The 21,664-nt window shown below is 37.8% G+C and overlaps 1 protein-coding gene across 1 annotated transcript; it reads right to left on the minus strand.

Moving 5' to 3' along the window:
• Positions 1-770: 770 nt before the first annotated feature.
• Positions 771-3,904, minus strand: LOC113766700. The gene is made up of 5 exons (XM_027310866.1): positions 2,088-3,904; positions 1,677-1,985; positions 1,494-1,593; positions 1,319-1,413; positions 771-1,221 (listed from the first exon to the last, which is right to left on the minus strand). Exons 1-5 carry the CDS (start codon positions 3,902-3,904, stop codon positions 771-773), a joined length of 2,772 nt encoding a protein of 923 aa, XP_027166667.1.
• Positions 3,905-21,664: the final 17,760 nt, after the last annotated feature.

The following is a 21,664-nucleotide window of genomic DNA, read 5'->3' on the forward strand; positions in this document are numbered from 1 at the left end:
AATAATTTTAAAAAATAATTTTAGAAATTTATAGATTAAAGTTTCAAAATATTTCTATTGATCAAAAATTAGACCTCGGTTATTGGGAAAAAGAATTGGCCATAATATAATGATTCACTAGATTAATATTATAGCTTACAATTAATGGAATTGCTTATAAAATAATGACCAGTATTTATCCAGCCCATTGGGCTCTTAAAACTAGTAATGGGTTCCTTGAAAAGTTGGGTTGTTTTATGTTTGGTCTGAATTGATTTGCAAAAATTGCATTATATCTTCCACTCAAAAGTTTAAACAACAAAACAAAGAAATGATTATTCTTCTTATCAAAAATAATAACCAAGACTAGAATTTAGGCCATGTATGGTGTACGGCAGATGCTTGAATAAACACCATGAGTTGCAATTCCGTACGTTGCCAATTGTTCTCCCCAAATCATAGCCTCAGTTCTCATGCCATTAAAAGAAAAATCATTCCAATACCATTTTTATGAATAAGACTGGTCCATGGGAGTATCAAAAATTTAAGCCTTGAAGAGGCAAACTAATACACAAGTTTTAACTAATACCCCAGGAGTCGCCTGCTGGAATCATCTTCAGCACATTAAACCTCACAGTTTTTGACAGTGGCCTTCAAAACTAAGAATGTCGGTCATATTAGTAAAATACAAAAAAAAATGCAAAACCCATCAACAAAAGGAAATAAAGCCTCGGCCTAGCATTTGAAATAGAGAAGAATATGGCCAGTAAGCTTTAAAGCTATAAAAGATTCTAAATCAGATTATATTGGGACAAATCAACTTCAATCCCAAGTCCATCCTCACGAACCCAACTAATTTCCTCATTTTCATTCTCAGCAACAGGATTGCCAACATCACTTTGCAAATATGTCTCAACATCCATGGTTGTGCCCATGTTATATCCAGCTCTTGCAGTGGTAGAGATAACCACTTGCCAATCCTTATCAGTTGGATCTTCCACATATAAAACTTGTGATGCTTGTGAAGCGAGTATAAATGGCTCAACATGAGGCCTCACGTTTGCAAAATTGACTAAAGTAAACCCATCAGCATCTTGTTTCATTCTCGAACCATTTGATATCCAATCACATTCGAATAACACCACCCGACGACCTCCGTAAATTACTTCAATCATATTTTTCAAGACGCCGAAGTAAACTAGTTCACTCAAAACTGGATTTTGATCCCTTATACTTGCAAAACTGGATGTTGTTGCATTGACTGTAACACCACTATTCTGCGTTTTTTCTTTTCTTCTCAACTTCGTTGGTGTGAAACCGAAATCCATTAACAACGTACCTATCATGTTGGATTCCAACAACATCTGGATCTTTAGCAAGGAACCTCAAGTCTCTCAACACCGAAACATTTTGAGGAAGTTCTAACTTGTCAATCTGTAAAAAAAAAAGGAAGATGAAACTATTTTTGAAGTCCTACAATTCAAATTGTATTTAATATTCAGAATTTTACTTACATGTTCAGCAAACCAACAAGCAAAATTTTTGCTGTGCAAGCACTCTTTTAGGTGTTGTGGAACTTGAGGATGTTCTTCTTCTATCAATCTACGATGCTGCCTAGAAGTACATGAGTCAATATTGTAATCATACATTCAATTCTACAATAAAATTTTAATGCATCAAGTTGTAGTTGAACTTACTCTATGTAAGGTGTGATAGCATCACAGTTAAATAAAATATACTGATGTGCTTTACTCAAGATATGAGCATCAAAGACTGTTGGCTTGCCCCTCCCCAAAGGATATCCTGATTCACAGAATATATCTAAACCATCTTCAATTTCCTTATGTATTTCTTCATTTCTATTTGGACGATTGAATTTTGTCTCAACATAGTCCGCAAGATACAATGAGCAAAAGTTAATGCATTCTTCTACCAAGTAGCCTTGAGCAATCGAACCTTCAGGCCTACTTTTATTTCGAACATAAGATTTTAATGTTCCTAAGTACCTAAAGTATCATCATTCCAAACTCTCTAATTAGTTCCACAAATCAAAGAAAGCAAAATCGAGTGATAAACATTTAAGACATAATGAGAATTACAAGCAGTACCTCTCAACGAGATACATCCAATGATAATGCACCGGGCCACCTAATTTCACTTCAGTTGCCAAATGAACAACTAAATGCACCATGACATTGAAGAAGGTTGGTGGGAAGAATTTCTCAAGATCGCAGAGTATAACGGCAATTTCACTTTCCAAACGAACCACATCTTGAGGACAAATAACTTTAGAACAAAGCTGCCTGAAGTATCTACTCAATCGAATCAAAGGATAGCGCACTGATTTTGGCAAAGTCTTTCTCAAAGCTATAGGCATCAATTGCCGCATTAGGATATGATTATCATGACTTTTAAGCCCTGAAATTCTTGGTGGTTTTACTCGAACGCATCTTGAGACGTTAGCTACATAACCATCTGAAACTTTCACCTTTTTTAGCACATTGCAAAACATAGTTTTCTGTTTTTTATCCATTGCAAAGAAAGATAGAGGTAAGTACACATTTCCAGGTTCTGTCTCAATGGAATGCAGCTCTTTTCTTATTCCCATTTCTCTCAAATCACAGCGAGAATTATAATGGTCATTTGCTTTATCCTCAATATCCAGCAATGTCCCCCAAATGTTTTCACAAACATTTTTCTCAATGTGCATGAAGTCAAGATTGTGTCTTAAGACATTATCTTTCCAATATGGCAAGTCAAAGAAAATATTCCTCTTTTTCCAATTAAAAGGCAGATTCGGATTACCTTTCACAAGTTTTTCAAATTTAATTTGCAAGTCTCCCAATTCACTCACAATCATATCCCCAGTTTGCAAAGGTGGTTGCTTTCCATATTCTTCGGTGCCATCAAAGAATTGGACTTGCTTTCTAAATTTATATTTACTATCTAAGAATCTTCGATGACCCATATAGCAATATTTGAAACTATGAGTCAACCGTCGTGCATAAGTGAACTTGTGACAAACAGGACAAGCATATTCACCTTTAGTGCTCCACCCAGATAACATTGTATATCCAGGAAAATCACTAATGGTCCACAATAGAGCCGCATGCAGTTGTAAATTTTCTTTTTGGGATGCATCATAAGTTTGAATGCCAAAATCCCACAATTCGGTTAGTTCTTTAACTAGAGGCTGTAGATAAACATCAATATTATTCCCAGGAGAGGATGGTCCGGGTATTAACATGGACAACATGAAATACGGTTGCTTCATACACATCCACGGAGGTAAGTTATATGGTATTAAAACCACAGGCCAAGTACTGTGTGTAGAACTCATGTTGTTGAATGGATTAAACCCGTCAGATGCCAACCCCAATCTAACATTTCGACAATCCTGAGCAAATTTTGGATGTAGATGGTCAAAAGTTTGCCAAGCTGGAGAATCAGCTAGATTAAACCCGTTAGATGCCAACCCCAATCTAACATTTCGACAATCCTTAGCAAATTCTGGATGTAGATGGTCAAAAGTTTGCCAAGCTGGAGAATCAGCTGGATGTCTCATACAACCATCTTTTGTACGTTTTTCCTCATGCCATCTCAGTTGAGATGCAATTTTAGAAGACATAAATAGTCTTTGTAATCCAGGTTTTAAGGGAAAATGCCACAACACTTTTTGAGGAATTTTCCTTTTTTCCCTAGTTGGATCATTTTCTGAAACAACCCACCTAAGCTCGTTACATGTTTCACATGAAGTTCTTTTTTCAGCACTACCCCAATAAAGAGAACAATCATTAGGACATGCATCGATCTTTTCATAACCCAATCCCAATGTATTCATCAATTTCTCAGCCTCATAGTAAGAAGAAGGCAAATTAGTCATGGCCTCCGGAAATGCTATCATATTAAAAATCTTGTTACTCATCTTACCAAGGCATTTTAGGTGAAGCAAACGAATAATGAAAGACAACTTCAAGAAATTTTTGCAACCATTGTACAAATCCTGTTGAAAATCATCAATCAATTTTTAAAAATTTTCAGCCTCTGAAACAGGAATGTCCCCTTCTCTATTCAATTCATTTGTTCCATGTGGTATCCCAAATACATCATGGACCAAGTCTTGCATGTCATTAGTCCCATTTGAAACCCCAATTGATGTATTTTTAGAATTAGATGTGGCTTCATTGTAGTTTGAAAGTTCTCCATTTGCTATCCAATTATTATAACCCTTGATAAATCCTACCATTTTCAAATGATCATATGCTTCCATTTTAGTCACACAAACACCCATGCCGCAATCTTTGCAAGGACACAAAATCATTCCGTCACAACTTGATCTAGAAATTGCGAAGTTTAGAAACATTTGAAGTCCTGTCTCGTACTTTTCACTTGTTCTTGGAAAATCCATCCAACTTTTATCCATACTTTTAATATAAATAAATGTCTTCCAATGAGCTTCCAACAGCCTACTTTTTAAACTCAGGTCGTGGCTTACAAGTCCCTAATTTCAAGTTCAAAAATTTACAGTCTACTAAATCAAGCAGCTAGCAAATAAAGGAAATCAACAAAATGCAAAATTTCTCAACAATCAGTAAAAACAGAATTTGCAAGCTCTTTGGAAGCTATTTTATTTACCTAATAACAGAAAAAAGCTCTTTGTACCAACTCCTGCGCTCGCGTCTTCGCAAAATTCCTAAGGTCAATCTGAAATGTCAACGGTTAAACAAACACATGAGCGTGAAGACGAAAGGTGAAATTCAAGAATTTTACTAAATTTCCATCAAAGTATACATACATCTCTGGTGTGTAGTGATTAATTTTATAAGTCATCTCTTTAGAAAGGCATGCAACTGATGGCATAGGTAATTGAAAAAAATGAATGACAGAAAAGTCCCCCAGCTTCTAATCCTGCCCATGAAGATCCTTATGAACATGTCAAAAAACTTCAACCCAAGTGCATCCATGTCTCTGTCTTATTAATCTAAAAGTCACCTTTTTTGGGCTCAAAATTTGCACTATAATAGACTGATCAAGTGCAGAAGACAATTAGTATAACTGTTATACTATATATTTCAAGCAACTCACGTACTGATTACACATACAATTTAAAACAGAAAAAAGCTATAAAGATGCAAGTATTACATAGAATTTAACATAGAAAAAAGTAATAGTCATATAAGTGATAGCGTTGGGTGAAATATGCACTTAGCCGGAGGACCACCTTTGTGGCAAAGCCAAAAGGCAGCAAAGGTCACCTCTACAACACTAATATCTTTTTTGTCACTTCTGTATCTATTGACTGATCATTACTGGCAAATTAGCAAATGTATAATGATCAAGATTTTGTACATGTTATTAACCTAGCTACCTTGGATTCATTGTGCTAATAATTCCAGATTAGTTCATAGTTTTCTATTAAACTTCTTAAAATGCTAAAGGCACGAGTCAGATTTTGCTCTGAAAGTACTCTTAGCATGAGGAAATGCCAAGTTATCTAATCATCTAACCAAAAACCTAAATCTTCTGAAATGAAAGTGCAGTGTAGTCATAGAGGTACCATCATTTTTTAATAGAATGCCGGGCCACCCTTAAAAAGATGAAAACTTTGGGGACCAGGGCAAGTGGAAGCAATGGGAGGGCATGCATTCAGTAGTTGATGAGGATATCTTAATAGATTTTATATACGACAATGATTACTTTCTGATAAACCAACAAATGTAGCACACATCCTTTTTTTCTTCTTCAGAATCCACCAATGCACTCTCCACATATCCTCACCGGAAATACCATTCTCTAAATGGAATTGGTCGGTTTTGCTAATTAAGATTAAAAAAATGAGAGGTGCATAGCTGCATATACCGACCCTGAAAAATGGTAGCTTCCACTAACAGTTTGTTACAGTTGCAATGTAGTATAAATCTGATTTCATTCAACTGATGGATTCTGCAACATTCTTAGCTAACATTAAAGGAGATTCACAGAAAAAAATAAAAAACAGGGAGGAATTGACATTTTATCGAACAGGATTTGGGCAATAGAGTTTCATTGTGTTTACCACTTCGATTTTGGAACAACATATGCGCGCCTGAGGTATCTTCCAACTTTTCCAATGTACAGCTCCGATCTTCTAATTTTACTCCCCGCCTGCCCTTCCAGATGTCTTAGCCGATGGATTTAAAGTTGAGGCCCGTAAAGATGAAAATGGTTGTATGTGAAGAGGTGAGAGAGATGAGAAGAATAAAATTTTCACCAAATCCTTTTGCCGGCAAAATGAAACTTCAGAGTACTTTACCAAGTGTTTTGGAGCCAAAATAAACGATGTCGTTTTCTTTCTTTTTTTTTTCATCTCACATTTTTTCGAGTGTCATGATAGGTAGTCTAAAGGCACAATATTACTTTTATATCATGCTAAAATAAAAAAATTATAGTACATATTATTGAGTTTATTAATAAGTGTCATGATACGTTTGCTATAACAACACAAACCAACAAGTGTCCTTATAGACATGTCAGGAAAGACCATTTTTGTTGTAGTTGTGAGAACCCCAAAAATAATATAATTTTACTAAACTATGAATTTTTTTTATGTTTCGATAGATTAAATTAATACTTTTAGAATTAGATTAATTTAAAACGTTAGAATATTTAGATTCCTTCATGCTAAATTAATGATACTCGAGCCGATTAATCTTATTACCTTAAAATAAATTACTTGAAATTTAATGATTAATTCCAATTAGTTGCTAGCGTTATATGTTAAAAGGAAATTTTTCACGATAAGACGAAATCAATGAATTTTAGATAAATATAATACATGTATGCGAAACATACTTAAAGCATGAAGTTACGATAATTAAAGTCTTGCATGACTAGTGTATAATTAGGCGTTCAAATCACACTTGGGGATAATTTTTGGAATTAAGTTAGAATTGAGAATTTAAGTAGAGGTTAGGAAGAAAAGTGAAAAGACTAAAATGCCCCCATACAACCCCAACATTTCCATGCAAAACCAAACAATCCCTCTGACAGCATCCTAAGCACCGCACCATCCGACCAATAGAAATTTTTTTACCATCTCAACACTCAACCTCCCTTCTCAAAACAGCGGCACCATCCCTCTTCCTCTTCATTACTATATTACAAACCACCACTGTACTCCTACTCTGCCTTGTTACCATCGACGAAGGGAGGGAGTGAGAGAGAGCCGCACTCTACAAACCGAGAGAGGGGAATCCGCGAGCCGCAAAACAAATTTTCTGGTTCTGACCGTGAGTTGAAGGAAGAAAGGGAGAGGTCGTGCGTGAGTCTCCTCCGTTTTCTTTTCAACCTCCACCAGCTGCAACCATCTTCACCGCAACACCATTCCAGCTGCAAACCAAAAACCAGGACCAAATAGTGTGCGCGAGCTGAGAGAGCAAACTTCATAGCTTTCTTGTGCGTGAGCTGAGTTCCTAGCTGAGGTAAATTCGAGTCTTAAAATAGCTATTTGCTGGTAGATGAAGCTGTATCAGAGCTTGCATGTGTTGTTTGTGCAATCGGATGATGAAATCAAAGTTGTGGAAAAATCTGTTTTGGAAGTAAAAGTTTCTGCCGAGAATCTGACTGGTTTAATGCCGCTTCATTTGGTTTAATTTTGCTGTTTTGAGCCTCTAACCATGATTAACTAGTAAATTTCAAGATGATTAAGCTCTGCATGTAGCTAATTAACAGGTTTAACTCAGAAAAATAAAGATGAACAAGAAAACCTGCTGCATGCAAGATCATCCGAGAATAGTTGGAGGAATTTCTGGATTTGTGGGTGTTTATAGCTGCTGACCGAACCTGTTTTGAACTGGATATGATAAGTAAATTCTTTAGGTGGCTTTGCATGTTGATTTGTGCGTATTGGATGATTAAATTAGAAGCATAAGAAACCTTGATTTGGAAAGAAATGGACTGCCGAGTAGCTGAAATGAAAAGGCAGCACTAATCTGTTTATTTGGTAACAATTTGAACTGGTGAATGTGATTACCTCACTAATAATAAGGTAATTAAGTCTTGCATGAGGCTAAGTAGCTCGGCTAACCAAGAAAATAAAATGAAAACAGAAAATTTCTTCATGCATGCTCATCCGTGACTAGCTGGACAAATTTCTGGATTTTTGGGATGTTTGTAGTTGTTACTCGAATTCGATTTTGAACCAGAAATGTTAATTAGCTAGCCAAAGGTTCACATGACGAATTTGAGAATCTAAAACCATGTTTTAGCCAAGGAAAAGTTGGATTTATAAAACCCTAAGTGCTGGAAAAGTATTGATAGCCGAGAGGTATGAACCAGAATTTTCAGTTTGTCTTTGGAAATTTTAATTGGTTTCTGGAAATTTATTTTATTTTTCCCTTGGAACATAATGGTTTAGAAATACATAAGAGATGTAAATTTTAAGTTGTGTAAGTTGTTTAGCGATGAAATATTTGATATATTGAAAGATTGAACCAAAAATGTTGATATATATAAATGCTGGAATTTCTTTTGTGATAGCCGAAGGTTGAGTTGGAATCTCAGCTTGGTTTTGAAATTTTTCTTTGAAGCATAATGGTTGGAAATGCCTGGAATATGTTGTTTTAAAGTTCTATAAGATATGTTGATGTGAAACATTTGAATTGTGGTTTGAATTGATCAAAAATGTTGAAGTGTAGACCTAGAAAATTTTCAAGCGAGTTGATAGAGATAGTAAAGGAATTTTCCAGATTTCTTGTGGCGAATTTTAGTTCTAAAAATGTTGTTTTGAGCTGTAAATTTCATATTTTTCCTCCATGTGTACTGCTGTCCGTGACTCCTCAAAGTAGGCTGTCCTGCTTGAATGTCCTGTTTCTTCATGAAACTGAATTTTGACTTGGATCGAACATTTAGCTTATTTGTGATTTGAATTTCTGAATTTCTAGAGTTATTTAAGAGTTAAGTTAGCTGTGACTTTTCTCTTTGTTCTGAGTTGAATTCCTGATTGAATTGTGGTTGGAAGTGATTGATGGTTGTCAAGGGCTAATGATTGATGAAACTCTTGGCCATTTGAATGGTTTATAAGTATTAAAGGGTGATGAAATTTAATTGTTGGAATTTCTTGGAGGCCTTACCTTCATTTTGATTTAGTTAAGAGGTGATATGAGCTTGCCAAAATCAAGTGCTAATGATTGACGAAGCCTTGGTCATTCGTTTTATTCTTGATCAGAATTGAATCTGTTGAAATCTAGGGCTAATGATTGATGACGCCTAGTGAGATTTCTATTTGAAATGTGAGTTGGTTATATTGACAAATCTGAAATATTATGTGCTTGTAAATCGGAATCGTAAGGGATCCGTTTTGGTCCTGTGAACTTGAGAAGTTTTTAAGCAAGCTATTTAAATATATCTTCACTCTAGTATGATACGATAAAACTTAGCACTGTATGTTCAAGTTAGAAATTTCGTGTAGGGATTTTCTAAAACCTTGCCAACTCGATATTTCCTCCTTTAAGCGTAAACTAGCCTTATTACTTTTAGAAAATGATTTCACTAGTTTTAAAACCCTAAGTCTTGATCTATTTCCTTTTCTTTCCTTAAAATTGTCCCTGGCTAATTGTCTAGAGGAAAATTTCCAAAATACAAGATTTTAGTGACTTTAACTAAAAATAGCAGAAAACTTCCTCGGCAAGAAAACTTATTCTAAATAAAATAGTAGTAGCCGCACTCGTATACAGAAAAATATTTTTAAGGAATGCCATATAAAACATTTCCTACTTTTACTAAATTTCAATCCTAAGTGGATGGTCGAATTATTTCAAGAAAATAATACTAGTTACCCTTTTCTAAGGAAAAGTATCTCAAGGAAAACTATAAGAAACATTTTTACTACTTTTGTCAAGCTTCAAACCAAGTAGATTTTTGAAATTTCTTTGAGAAGGTTAACTAGTAAAATACTAGATAATCCACAATACGTACAAGCTTAAAAATTGAATAGAGAACTTATAGTTTCAAAATTTGGTTTTTAGGATATTGCGAGGACGCGGAATTCGATTCCCAACTTGATATCTGAACTTCACTCTTGGTGAGCGTCCCTGCCTGTTCTATGCTTACTTGGTTAAAGTGCTTTCTTGACTCAATATGTGATAATTTGCAAAACTAGTTTTTGACCCATCGAAGTGAGCAGTGTGTACTTTATCGCACTAGCCGTTTGAGTGGTGACTTGCGTGAAACATTTTTCTCATGAATCCGTGAATCTAAATGTAGTTGCGTCGTTGGGTGAATCCCTCGGCTCCTGAATCCAACTACGGAAATGTCGCTGGGTGAATCCCTCGACCAATTTCCTGAGGGTATACTCAAGTATACTGCTCCCAATTTTCTAAGGGTATATCTCGAGTATACTGCTTCCTTAGTCGGCGTTCGGGCCCGGGACAGGGGTAAGAACGGTGACGGGTTAGGAGTAAAAATGAGAGGATCTACATGGACTATAAGTAGTGAGAGTTGACGGAGGGTCAACTACGATGAATGGCGATCAAGCGAGGAAAATGGCTCCTGAGAGCCCCTGTATCCTACCTTGTGTTGTTATCCGCTTTTCTACTTGTTTACCTTAGTCAATATTGATTCTTGCTATTTGTTTATTTAGATGCATGTTTTGGAGCACCACTGAGGTTTAGCTCACCCCACGTTTATTTGTTTTCCTTAACAGGTTCTGGAAGTTGAAAGATTTGAAACTTGCTCATGTTTTCCTTTTGGAATGTATTTGAATACTATGACTACTTTTGTGGGCTGTAATGCGTTAATTTGGATAATGTACTTTTTATTTTGGATTACCACTTGAAGCTAGAAAATGTGTAAAACTTAATTTGGATGCTCGGCTTGATTGTTGTATTTTGTTGTATGAATTTTTACTTAGTTGGGACGGTACGATTCTATTTCGCAGTTCGTATTGCGTGAGATTTTTAGGAAGCCGTCGATTGGCTACGTTAGATTACTACTATCTCTGAAGTTAATGTGGATTTAGTGACTGTCTATTCGGGAGAACTGTTGTAATAAGGGATGAGGTTATTCTTCGAAAGGATTTGGGTTAGTATGCTTGCGTGAGTCTTGGCGAGAGTTGGGCAGACGGCCCGCCAACCCTTTGGTTCGCCTTAGGGGGAAGTGGGGTCGCCACAGTAGTGGCATCTTGCTTTTTGTGCCCAATACAGCTCCTCTTGTTTGTAAGCCTGACTTAGCTTCAGTTTCAAATCAGCAATAAGCCCCTTGTTCTTTTCATACTCACCATTCTTGGCTGCCAGGATCTGCTACTTTAAAGACTTGATCTCTTTCCCAAAATTGGTCTAATTCTCCTTACTCCATTCTATCAGAGTTGTTTTACAACTCTTTACCTTCCTTGTCAATCTGAACAATTTTTTTCTTTTTTAGGGTTCTGTAGACACCAAATTTTTAAGGGATTATTTCTATTTTTATTTTCTAAGTCATTTTTATCATTTAATTAAATTTTAATCATTTAATTTTTTAATTTAATTTGTTTCGATGTTAGGGTTTTACTTTATCTTATTTTATTTTATTTTTTGCACATAAGCCTATTTTTGGAGGATGAGATCTTAGCCTTTAATTTTAGGTTTAGTTTAGTCTTTGGGGGGTTGCCTTAAAAAGATGAAGGAGCCGCAAACAAGGGAGGCTAGGAGGTTATGGGCAAGGAAAAAAAATGGAAATTGGGGGGGAAGGTTAGAGGAAAAAGACTGAAAGAGAGAGCCGGGGAGAGGCTTTCGTCTGGGGGAGCCAAAGGAACAAACAAGAAAACTAAGAAAAGAGAAACAGGGGGAGGACAATAAGAGAAGGGAGGATCAGACACAAAAAAAGACGAAAGAAAAGAACTGGGGTCGGTGACTGAAAGGAGAAGAAAAAAGAAAGTGAAAAACCGAGAGGAAGGACTTCAGAGGATGGTAACATTTGGGTTTGGAGGGCAGAATTAAAAGAAAGGAAGAAAAGCAGAACAAAAAAAACAGGGAAGGGCTCTCGTTTGGAGGGGGCTGAAAAATCTCAAACGGAAAACAGAGGGGGCTTTGGAGTGGGGAAATAGAACGAGAAGAAGAAAAAACTGGAAAGTGGAAGAGGAGGCTGCGGCTGGAATCTGAGGGACGAGCTTCGGGGAACACAAAAAGAGAGGAAAAGGGCCGAGAGGGATTTAGGAAAAATGAAAGCAAGCTAAGGACAGGAAACGGGAAAAGGGAAAAGAGAGATTGGTGAAAACAGAGAAGGAAAAACAGAGAGGGGGGAACAAAGAAGAAAGCAAGAGGGGCGGCGGATGAAGAAAAAAGGCCACGAAAAATTAGAAAAACAGAGGGGAGGTTGGCAAAGGTTTCTGGCCAAATGAAAACAGGGGAGGATTCCTTAGGATAAAAAACAGAGAAGGAGGCTAACGGCAGCAAAGAGGAAAAGCCGAAGAAGCGCAAAAGAGCTACGGGAGTAGGAGGGGAGCAAAACGAAAACGGGGGAAATCTGGGCAAATAGCTACAACTGCAGTCAGGGAAAAATGGGAAAACAGAGCAAAGGAAAGCCAAAAATCTAAGGAATCAGCAAAGAATTGCTGTTTGCCGCGGCCACCACCGCAACCTGCCATTACAGCTGCTTGAAATTCCAAAGCGCCAATGCAAGGCGAAAAGAAAAACAGCCCCAGATTGCTTCCAATTACGCATCTCCACCCTAGTCTCTCCTCCTCCCTCTGCCTGGGCTTCTCCTAGCGTCCCCCCCCCCTGCGTTGCCCCTGAACTTCAACTATTTCCGCCAAATCCTAACGCCAGGAGAATTACGGACAGTGAAGGAAGACTTCAGCAAAGCAACGAGCATTGTAAGTTTTTTCTTCCTCTCCTCTTTAAATTTCAGTTTTGGTCGGGCTTTTGAAATGGTTTGCCGTGAGCATTTTGTTTCCATTTTATGATCGATTGTTCATATTTCTTTGAAATACACGTGCTTTGTATGATTGACTGGATTAGGATCCCTTTGTGTTGTTGATAATTTTTGGGCTCTGATTTCCATCCCTTGCGCCGAAAATTGCTAAAATCCTCCATGCCCACATAGTGTTTGACAAAATGCCCGAATGAAAATTTTGAACAGAAAGGAGGTTTTGTGTTTCCTTGTCCGGCCAGTCTAAGGTTTAGGCAGGATATGTGCGTTCGTTTAGCTGATGGAAGGGAAAGAAAAATCATGATTTTGAAGATGATGTCTTCCAATTTTGTTATTTGCATTTTTGAGATGCCATGTTTGAGTGTTTTGTTCGATAGTGTGCTGGATTTGAGAAGCATCAAAAATTGCAGAAGTTTTTCCCCTTATTTGCATCGAAGAAGAAAGCCTCTGTGAGGCACGAAGCATTAATTGATGAAGATTGCGGTTTAATCCCTCAATTTCTGTATAATTTCATTGTGGCTCAAAATCTGGAAAAACCAAACTAATTTTGCCCTTTTAAGCTTATTCCTCTGTTTGCATATTTTATATGATTTGTTGGATAGATTAATTCTGGGATTTGGATTATAATTATGGCTTAATAATTTTAGTTGATTTGCTAATCTTGTTAGGTTTGATATTATGATTTGGATTGTGGGTAATAATAATTTGTTTGGATTTATGAAAGTGGGTTTAGTTTATTTTGTTTGGATTTTTGACTTGGGCTTAAGGGGGGGTAAAGCCCACTCTTTTGTTGGGTTTGTTTTATTGATAAGTAGAGGCCAGCCCACACGTAGCCTCTGGGCTTTGCGGCAGGCTAAGGAGTCTTGGCCCAAACAAATAGAGAAAATGGCCCAATGGCCTGTTAAGTCCAGTAGCCCAATGACGAAATTTCATTCCAGTCCCCTGACTTTTGGATATTTTTACTGTGGCCCTAGACATTTCCATTCCTTTCAATTGAGTCCCTGGTTTAATTGCAAATAGGCCCTTGAACTTTATTTTTCTTTAATTTTGGCCCCAAAATTTTTTCAATCTTTGCAATCAAGTCCTCTCTTCTCTTGACTTCTTAAATGTGGTTTGTTGACATGATTTAATTGATTCAAATTCATGTTTATTTTTATCCTTTGTGATTATTTTGCCAAATAAATTGGTGCCTTGACCATTTCTTTTATTTTGGAGGATAAATAAGTGATTTCACTTCAGTGGGGCCCAATTACAAGGGAGGTAACCTATATCTCCTTGATTTTTATTTCTCCTATGTGATCCAACGTGCTAAGTGTGAATTGCATGTCTACGTTGCTTTCCTTGCCATTCCTTTAACTCCTTTCATTTATTTCATTTACTTTTACTTTTTATTTAAATTATTTTTTTATGGGGTATGTGTACACCTCTTGGCTTGTAATAGATAGGGCTCGGAGAGCATCTGGTCCACTTCCCCTTCCCCTTGCTTGCTTGTTTTGGTTGCTACATGTTTAATTGCTTTATTAGGCTCTTGCATCTAGTCGAGCATGCTAAATGCTATGTGCTATGTGTTTACGAGTATTTCGGCATGTCTACTTGCTTTCATAGCCATGAATGAATGGAATGGATGAATGTACGTTTCCGCTAGTCCAACGCTAGTCGGAATTCATAGAATGGGCTAGTCCAACGCTAGACTCTTAGGGATTTCCCCTCATTAGCATATCATTTGCTTGTTCACCACATATCATGCATTTTTCTTAGTTTTATCACTTGGCATGCTCCTCGAACCCCCTTTCCCTTCATTTTAGGATTTTTGCATATCATGATAGTTGTAGGGTCCATTTGCTTGAGGGTCCCCTTCTGATAAGGGAAACGAGCGAGTGTGGCTACTCGATAGCCTTAGCACGCTAGTTTTGCCTTCTAATCAAAGGGAAAATCGAAGTCGAAAAAGTTAGGAGTCATTCCCACACCCGACCTGATGCATTCCCTTAGGTTCATTCATTCTCATTTATCACTCACTCATTCTTTTCAATTCACATTTTCCTTTCCTTATTGTTCATTTTGATTTCTACTTCACAAAATTGCATTTAATTACACCTATATGCACTTATCACTATATTTCATACACTTGCACACAAACACTTGGAATTTTCATACAATTGCACACGTGCACCTTTTCATACACTTGCACGCAAACACTGGGATTTTTAATTTCTTTCATACACTTCCACACTTGCACATTTGAGTCTCATTTGCATTAATCGACCTCTGTGGGGTTTTCCTTTGTTGGCCGCCACAATTCATGTGGTTTGGGACCAAAAGCCTCACGAGAGACATCGTAGAATTTAGGATTGCATTTTTCTTTCCGTTTTGCATTCATATAGTCATATCCAACGTGCGAACATATATTGGGTAGAAAATTAGGAAAGGTAAGGTTAAGTCGCGCAACTAGCCTTGGCTAGGTCAAAGGGGTGCCTTGGATTCTATCCTTGCCTTCCCCTTTGTCAAACGTGACCCCCGAACCTTTTTCTTTGGCTTACGTGGACTAGGAGTCGTTTTAAAAAGGGTTTTACTACTTTGTCTTTAAAAAACACTCTTTTGGGTGACTTGGTACACCCCAAATCTATACCAAGTGGCGACTCCGTTTTCATATTTAAAAAACCCCTTTTAAAATTTCATTTGGCCAAATCGTCGCTTTCCAAAGTCCCATGGCCTTTTACTTTACATTTTGCACACGTTCACACCACACTTCACACATCACTCAATTCATTCAAAAAGTGGGGCGCGACAGGTTCATCCCAGGCTCTGCTGATTAGTTCCTGGATGTGCTAGTTTTGAGCCCATCTTTTATCAAAATAAAACCTTCCTCCTGCCTTCCTTCTCCTTGGCATTGTGTCTATCATAATCATACTATGGTCAGATGCCTCTTTTTCTATATGCATGCACTTTGTTGTTTCAAACTTTTGACACCATTCCTGATTTGCTAGAACTCTATCTAGTCTTTGTCTTATCTTGTAACCATCCCAATGTGAACTCCAAGTCCAAGGCTTTCCTTCATATCCTATATCTACTAGATTATTCCCATTACCTAGCCACCTAAAATCAGCAAAGCTGCTCTCAGGTCTTTGTCTTTCCCCCCCACTTCTCCCCATTTGATAGGTTATCATTAAAAGCTCCTGCTCTGATCCATTTCTCACCCCATTTGTTCATTTTACTCTCTAAGTCTCTCCACTGCATTCTTCGTTTTCCATTATCCGTACTGGCATATATTCCAATAAAATTTCATTCACATCTTGCCTCTATATCCAGAATACGAGCAACAATGTAAAAACTAGAAAGCTCAATTTGACAGGTGTCATGCATGTGCAATAATAATAAAAACCTAACTACTATCAAAAGCAGTCAATAATCAATTTCAGGTACTGGAGCAGAGACTCTAGATGTGCAATGGGTTACCTGATTCACCTTGGTTCCGAAGAGTGTGCTTAATCCGATATACCAGAATTGACTAATTGACGAAATTATAACTAGTAGACAGTGGCAAGTAGGGTCGTCTTCTCAGGTATTGGGGAAAAGTTCATTTCTTTTTAAGCCAAGACAAACGAGGGGTTTGAGAATTAGATGCTAAAGAATCACTAACTAAACAAATTAAATGCGAAAAATAATTAATTAAGAGAAATAATTGGAGAAGCTCTAGCCAAGGGTATACTTCAGAAATGGTTCATGCAACTGATCATCGATTCAAATATAATTCCAACAATTATTAATAGATTGGTTATAACTGTCATACACGCGATAAACAACCAGTCTTTCCTTACTTTTTGATAGTCAAAGTATGACCGTTAACTATTTCTCTAACCTAGAAATAACCCTAGGTAAGAATATAGAATTTAATTTCTGGATTGCATTAAGAACTAGAAAAATCCAATCTTAACTAACAAACACGCTATGAGGGTTTGTTTAAATTAGATCGTATGTTTTCCTGATATAAATCCAATTATGCCAGTTGCTATCGGGATGGAAGTAATCGAACAATTATGGATTCAACTACCCCCAATTAGCAAATTAACTACGTGAATAATTAAATAATGTGCACTATTCAATCATACACAATAGCTATGACACTTAAAGGCAGAAAGCATACAAATACTAATAAATGAATGAAATAGTTAAAACAATTTAGATCTCACAGTTATTGTTGAACCAAATCTTCAATTGTCTCCTTGACTAGAAATGGGTGATTAGTTCATCCTCATTGAGAGTAACACACGCAATTCCACTGAAGGAAATTGCATCAATGTTTGACAATAGAAGAACTACTCAGAGGAGAAGAGAGCCAAGTGGCTGCCGTCCTCTCCTTTTCTTATTCCTTGGCCGAGTAGTAATCACGCGGAATCCGGCTTTTGCTCTTCCTATTTTCTAGCTTTCTAAAACACATCGAACTTTCTCCCTCACAATCCGTAGTAATTGGCTCCAAAAAAAATCTCCTACTATAGGAAAACTAACTTCCTAAAAGATAGGTACTTAAACGCTTAAAAGTCTCCTAAACCAACCCAATTACTAATTAGAAACTTGGCAGATAATATCATATTCCAGCTATGATGACGACTCCCACTTGGATTAGGATATTGCCCTGCATAGAATTCCGTGCACTTCGGACTTGATTGATGTCTTCTCACGTGTCCACACCTACTTGGAGGAAAATCTTCTAAAAACTGCTATTTCTGCACTTCCCTTCTCTAATTGGCTAAACATCCCCTAAACATAAAATTCAAACAAAATATGTCCATTAATACAATATCCAATCTAATAAGAAAAGGAAATTATAACAAAATTAATGCTAAATTGGCGTTCTATCACAGTCTCTATTATCCTGATCCAGTGTTTCCAAAACAATGCTAACCCTCCAGATTTGCCTACTGAGTCTACTATGCACTTTCGTCAAAATTTAACTTCTTTTTTACATTTTCCATAAACTTTTTGTGATTTTTTGTTTCACACAGAAATAAAACTCCAGGGGAGTGAAGATGTATTACCTCCTTGAGTTGGGGAACTGTCAAGGGGCTCCCTGCACCTCGACGGTTCCACACCCCAACCTTTATTGATATTTTGGAAGCCCGTCAGGGATTGCCTCCGTCAGCCTTAGCAGTGTTTCAAGGTTTACCTCTTTTTTTAGTAGCTTTGTCCTTCCCTGTTCACACTGAACTCCTTTTGTTTCACACTTATCTCTGTAGAGGTTCTCTTCTCGCTCTTATGTTTCCTTTGAGTATTCTAGTTTTCCTTCCCATTCCAGCATTTTCATTATGTACCACATCCTGTCCTATCTCTTGTCCTTCCCTTCTGTTCTACTCTCATCTTCCTTATTTCCTCTTAGTGGACTCTCCAGCACTTTCCTTTTCTCCCCTTCATTCTCATCTATCCACATTTTCTCACCTTTATCAATTTCCTTTACCCCTTTTCTGTCCTTTGGGTATGTGTTAGAAGGGATTTGCATATGATCTTCCATTCCCTATCCATCCTCCTTTCCATTTTCCTTTTCCCCCATATTTTCTTTCTGTACCATTTTCCTCCCTTCATCCATTTGCTCCTTGTTATCTCCTTTCATTATTCCATTTTGTCCTTTTTCCTGCATGCCCCTATATTGAGGGTTCTGCTGTTCTTTCCTGGCTTTTCCTGGTTGGCTCCCTTCTTTCCCATCGTTCAGAGGTACCGGCTCTTGTCATTTGTTTTGTGTTAGTGTTACCCGAGCTGGTATCTTTTCTCCCACTGGGGCTCTCATGGGAAATGTTATGCTCAATATTGACCTCCCTCAAAGTGATTCCAGTCTTTTCCTCAAAGGTACATGTTTTATCACTATGTCCAATCACACCACACCTATAGCAAAAATCCGGGCATTTCTCGTATTTAAATTCTGCCCACACTTCCACCCCATTGTGCTTGACTGGCAGCCCTCTTATGAGAGGTTAGGAGATGTCTATCTCCGCCAAGATTTTCATGTGCTTTCCTTCTTTTCCTCCTCCTGAGGGTATAATAACCTCTTTGACAAAGTGAAACACTTCCCCAATTTTAAACCCTGCTGCTCGACATAGCCAATGGATTGGGAGGTGCCATACCTGGACCCATATATATGATGTGCTAAACATTTCTGGATCCTTCTCTATTCCTTCACTCCATGGTTTTAAGACAAGGAGCTGGTTGTCTAGCACGCATGGTCTGCCATTCAGAGCCCTTTCTTTATCATGTTCCTCCTCAAAGTTAAACTAAAATATATTCGGACCTAACTTTGTTACCCTCAGGTTCCTAGGGTATCCCCATACATGATTTGTGAAGTTTTTCACTCCTGTGAAGTTTGCAATCTTGTCTCCCATTCTTCTTCCCACTAAGCTGAGCCTCCACTCCTCCATACCTACTTCCACATCTCCCCAACTCAGATCTATAGCTTCTGTTTCCCTCTCCCCCAGATCAAATTTTTGAAACGTTCTGTGCAGAGAGTCAGCCATGGAGCTACTCTGTGGGTGTTTCCAGTACAATCACTGAAGGTTTTCAATGCAAAGCTAGATTATACCTGCAGAGTCGGGGGGGTGATGACCTCCTCATTCACAACACATTCAGATATTAGATCCAAAAATACAAGGCAAACAGAAAGAGCACAAGACAAGACCCGACCAACTCACTTGAACTAAGTGGAAAGAGTTTCAGAAGAGAGCTTTTTTTTTTCTTTTTTTCAGATATTTTAAAGCAATAAATGGTACCGCACTGGTTATTCCGATATAAGAGAGCAGGCAGAAAGGTTTACTTTCCCCATCTAGCAGTTTTACTCCACTGTGTTGTAGTGCTCCCCCAGCTTCAGACAGAGTTAATGCTTTCTCCTACTTGTAAAGGGCCACCACCGACAAAATTCTTGTTGTTTGCTTTACCTTGGATCTATTTATCTAAGGGCCTGTTTGGAAGTGTAGTTTTTTTAGCAAGTTTGTATAAAACTAGTTTTTTAACAACTTTTGCTACAGGAATTCCAAAAAACTTCTCAAAGTTTTTTACCTACACACTTCAAAAATCTAATACACAAAAAATTTCCCTTCAACTTTTCTTCTTTTTCCTCCCTCACCCAACCCACCACGCCAGCCACCACCTCCACCACCTCTCCCGGTGCCGGCCACCTATTCCGGCACCGGTCACCTCAAAAGTTTTTTTTCTGTCCCTCTCCCTCTCCCTCACCCCTTCCCCTCTTCCTCTCTCCCTCCCCTGCCACCCTTCCCCTCTCGCTAGTTACGATCTGGTCGCAAAGGGAATTGGGGGAGGGGATCTTTGCGGTTTGGTCGCAGATCGCAGCTAAGGGAGGGGGAGGGTGGCGGGGGAGGGAGAGGGGAAGAGGGGAGGAGAAAAAGCTAAAAAAAAAAATAAAAATCCATGGCCGGCCTTCCTCTGGCGTCGGTGTACGAGGGGGAGGGGAGAGGAGAGGGAGAGGGGAGGGGTGGCGAGGGAGAGGGGAGGAAAGAGATGGTGGGCAGAGGGGGGTGGCGGGCCGAGGAGGTGGCGGCAGAGGAGGAGGAAAGGGATGGTGGGCAGAGGGGGTGGTGGAGAGAGGGGAGGGAGGGGAGAGGAGAAAAGCAAAAAAAAAAAAAGTTTGTATGTGTTTGCAGAGTTCGGGAGAGGGAACAGGGAGGGGAAGGGGAAGGGAGGAAGGAAAAGAAAAAAAAAGAAAAAAAAGAAAAAAGAAAAAGAAAGAAAAAAAAGTTTTTTATCTTACAAAAGTCTTTCTACAACTTCTACGGTGATTTACAGTAAAGTTTTATACAAACATCCAAAAAACTCACCTTCCAAACAGACCCTAAGTGTTTGTAAGGAGAACTGGTTTTGGGAATTTAAGAAAGTTCAGAAAGAGTTAAAAGTTTAGATCTGCTTTTGACGCTTGAAAAACTTGCAACAGTTTCCTAGTTTCAAAAGTTCAAAATTTTTTGCTCCTACAGTGAGGAGGGAAAACTCTACTAGAGAGAGAGGCTCTCATCTTTGTGAGAGGCTCCCTATTTTTTTTACTATACAATTAGTGTCAACGTGGTCAAAGAAGACCCGAGCTCAGGCCATCTTGGCTGGTTCTCTATTTTAGATTAAGATAATGCATAATGATGGATTAGTTGTTAGTTGCTATTTATCCTTTTTTTTTTTTGGAGGGGCAATTGTGGAGATAGATTGAATATTATGAAAATTCAGGGGGAAAGAGCGAGACAATAATAAAAAATATAGAATTGTTGTGTCCTATATTTATTAGTTCATCTAAGGGTATAGAATTGTCCAATTGTTAATATTACCCATAAAACTACAAGATGCACATTCTAATAAGCTAATAATGGAATACATTAAAACCATCAAATGAATATTAGGTTTGCAAGCAATTCATGTGACTAACCATATGAGAGAAGTTCAATGTTAATCAAACAAAATTTACACAATAAAAGAGGTTTATAAAAAGAAATAAGAATAGCATCTTATAATATGTTTTATTTAAAGTTCCATTGTAGAATTGGTGAGGGCAATTTGAAAATTCAATGCTTTTGGAGGGGCAACTGTGGAGATAGATTGAATATTATGAAAATTCAGGGGGCAAGAGCAAGACAATAATAAAAAATATAGACCTTTTTTTTTAAACTTAATCTATACTTTTTCATAAGTCAGGGGGTACAATTGCAATCCTTGGAGCCAACATAGCCCCGCCCCTGCTCAAACTAGAAGTTCACCCCTACTTTGACACTACTATTTCTATTTTTTCGTACAAGGGATTGTAGCAAAATTTACCCCAAATTTAGAGTTG

This window comes from Coffea eugenioides, chromosome 1, assembly GCF_003713205.1.
Source record: "Coffea eugenioides isolate CCC68of chromosome 1, Ceug_1.0, whole genome shotgun sequence".
NCBI classification, from domain to species: domain Eukaryota; kingdom Viridiplantae; phylum Streptophyta; class Magnoliopsida; order Gentianales; family Rubiaceae; genus Coffea; species Coffea eugenioides.

Excerpts from the sequence above, each read along its gene's own strand:
- LOC113766700 (XM_027310866.1), bottom strand. The coding sequence starts at position 3,904 with ATGAGTAACAAGATTTTTAATATGATAGCATTTCCGGAGGCCATGACT. Across the intron at positions 1,594-1,676 it reads GCTATCACACCTTACATAGA|GCAGCATCGTAGATTGATAG; the intron begins GTAAGTTCAACT and ends ATGTACTTCTAG. Across the intron at positions 1,414-1,493 it reads CTTGTTGGTTTGCTGAACAT|ATTGACAAGTTAGAACTTCC; the intron begins GTAAGTAAAATT and ends TTTTTTTTACAG.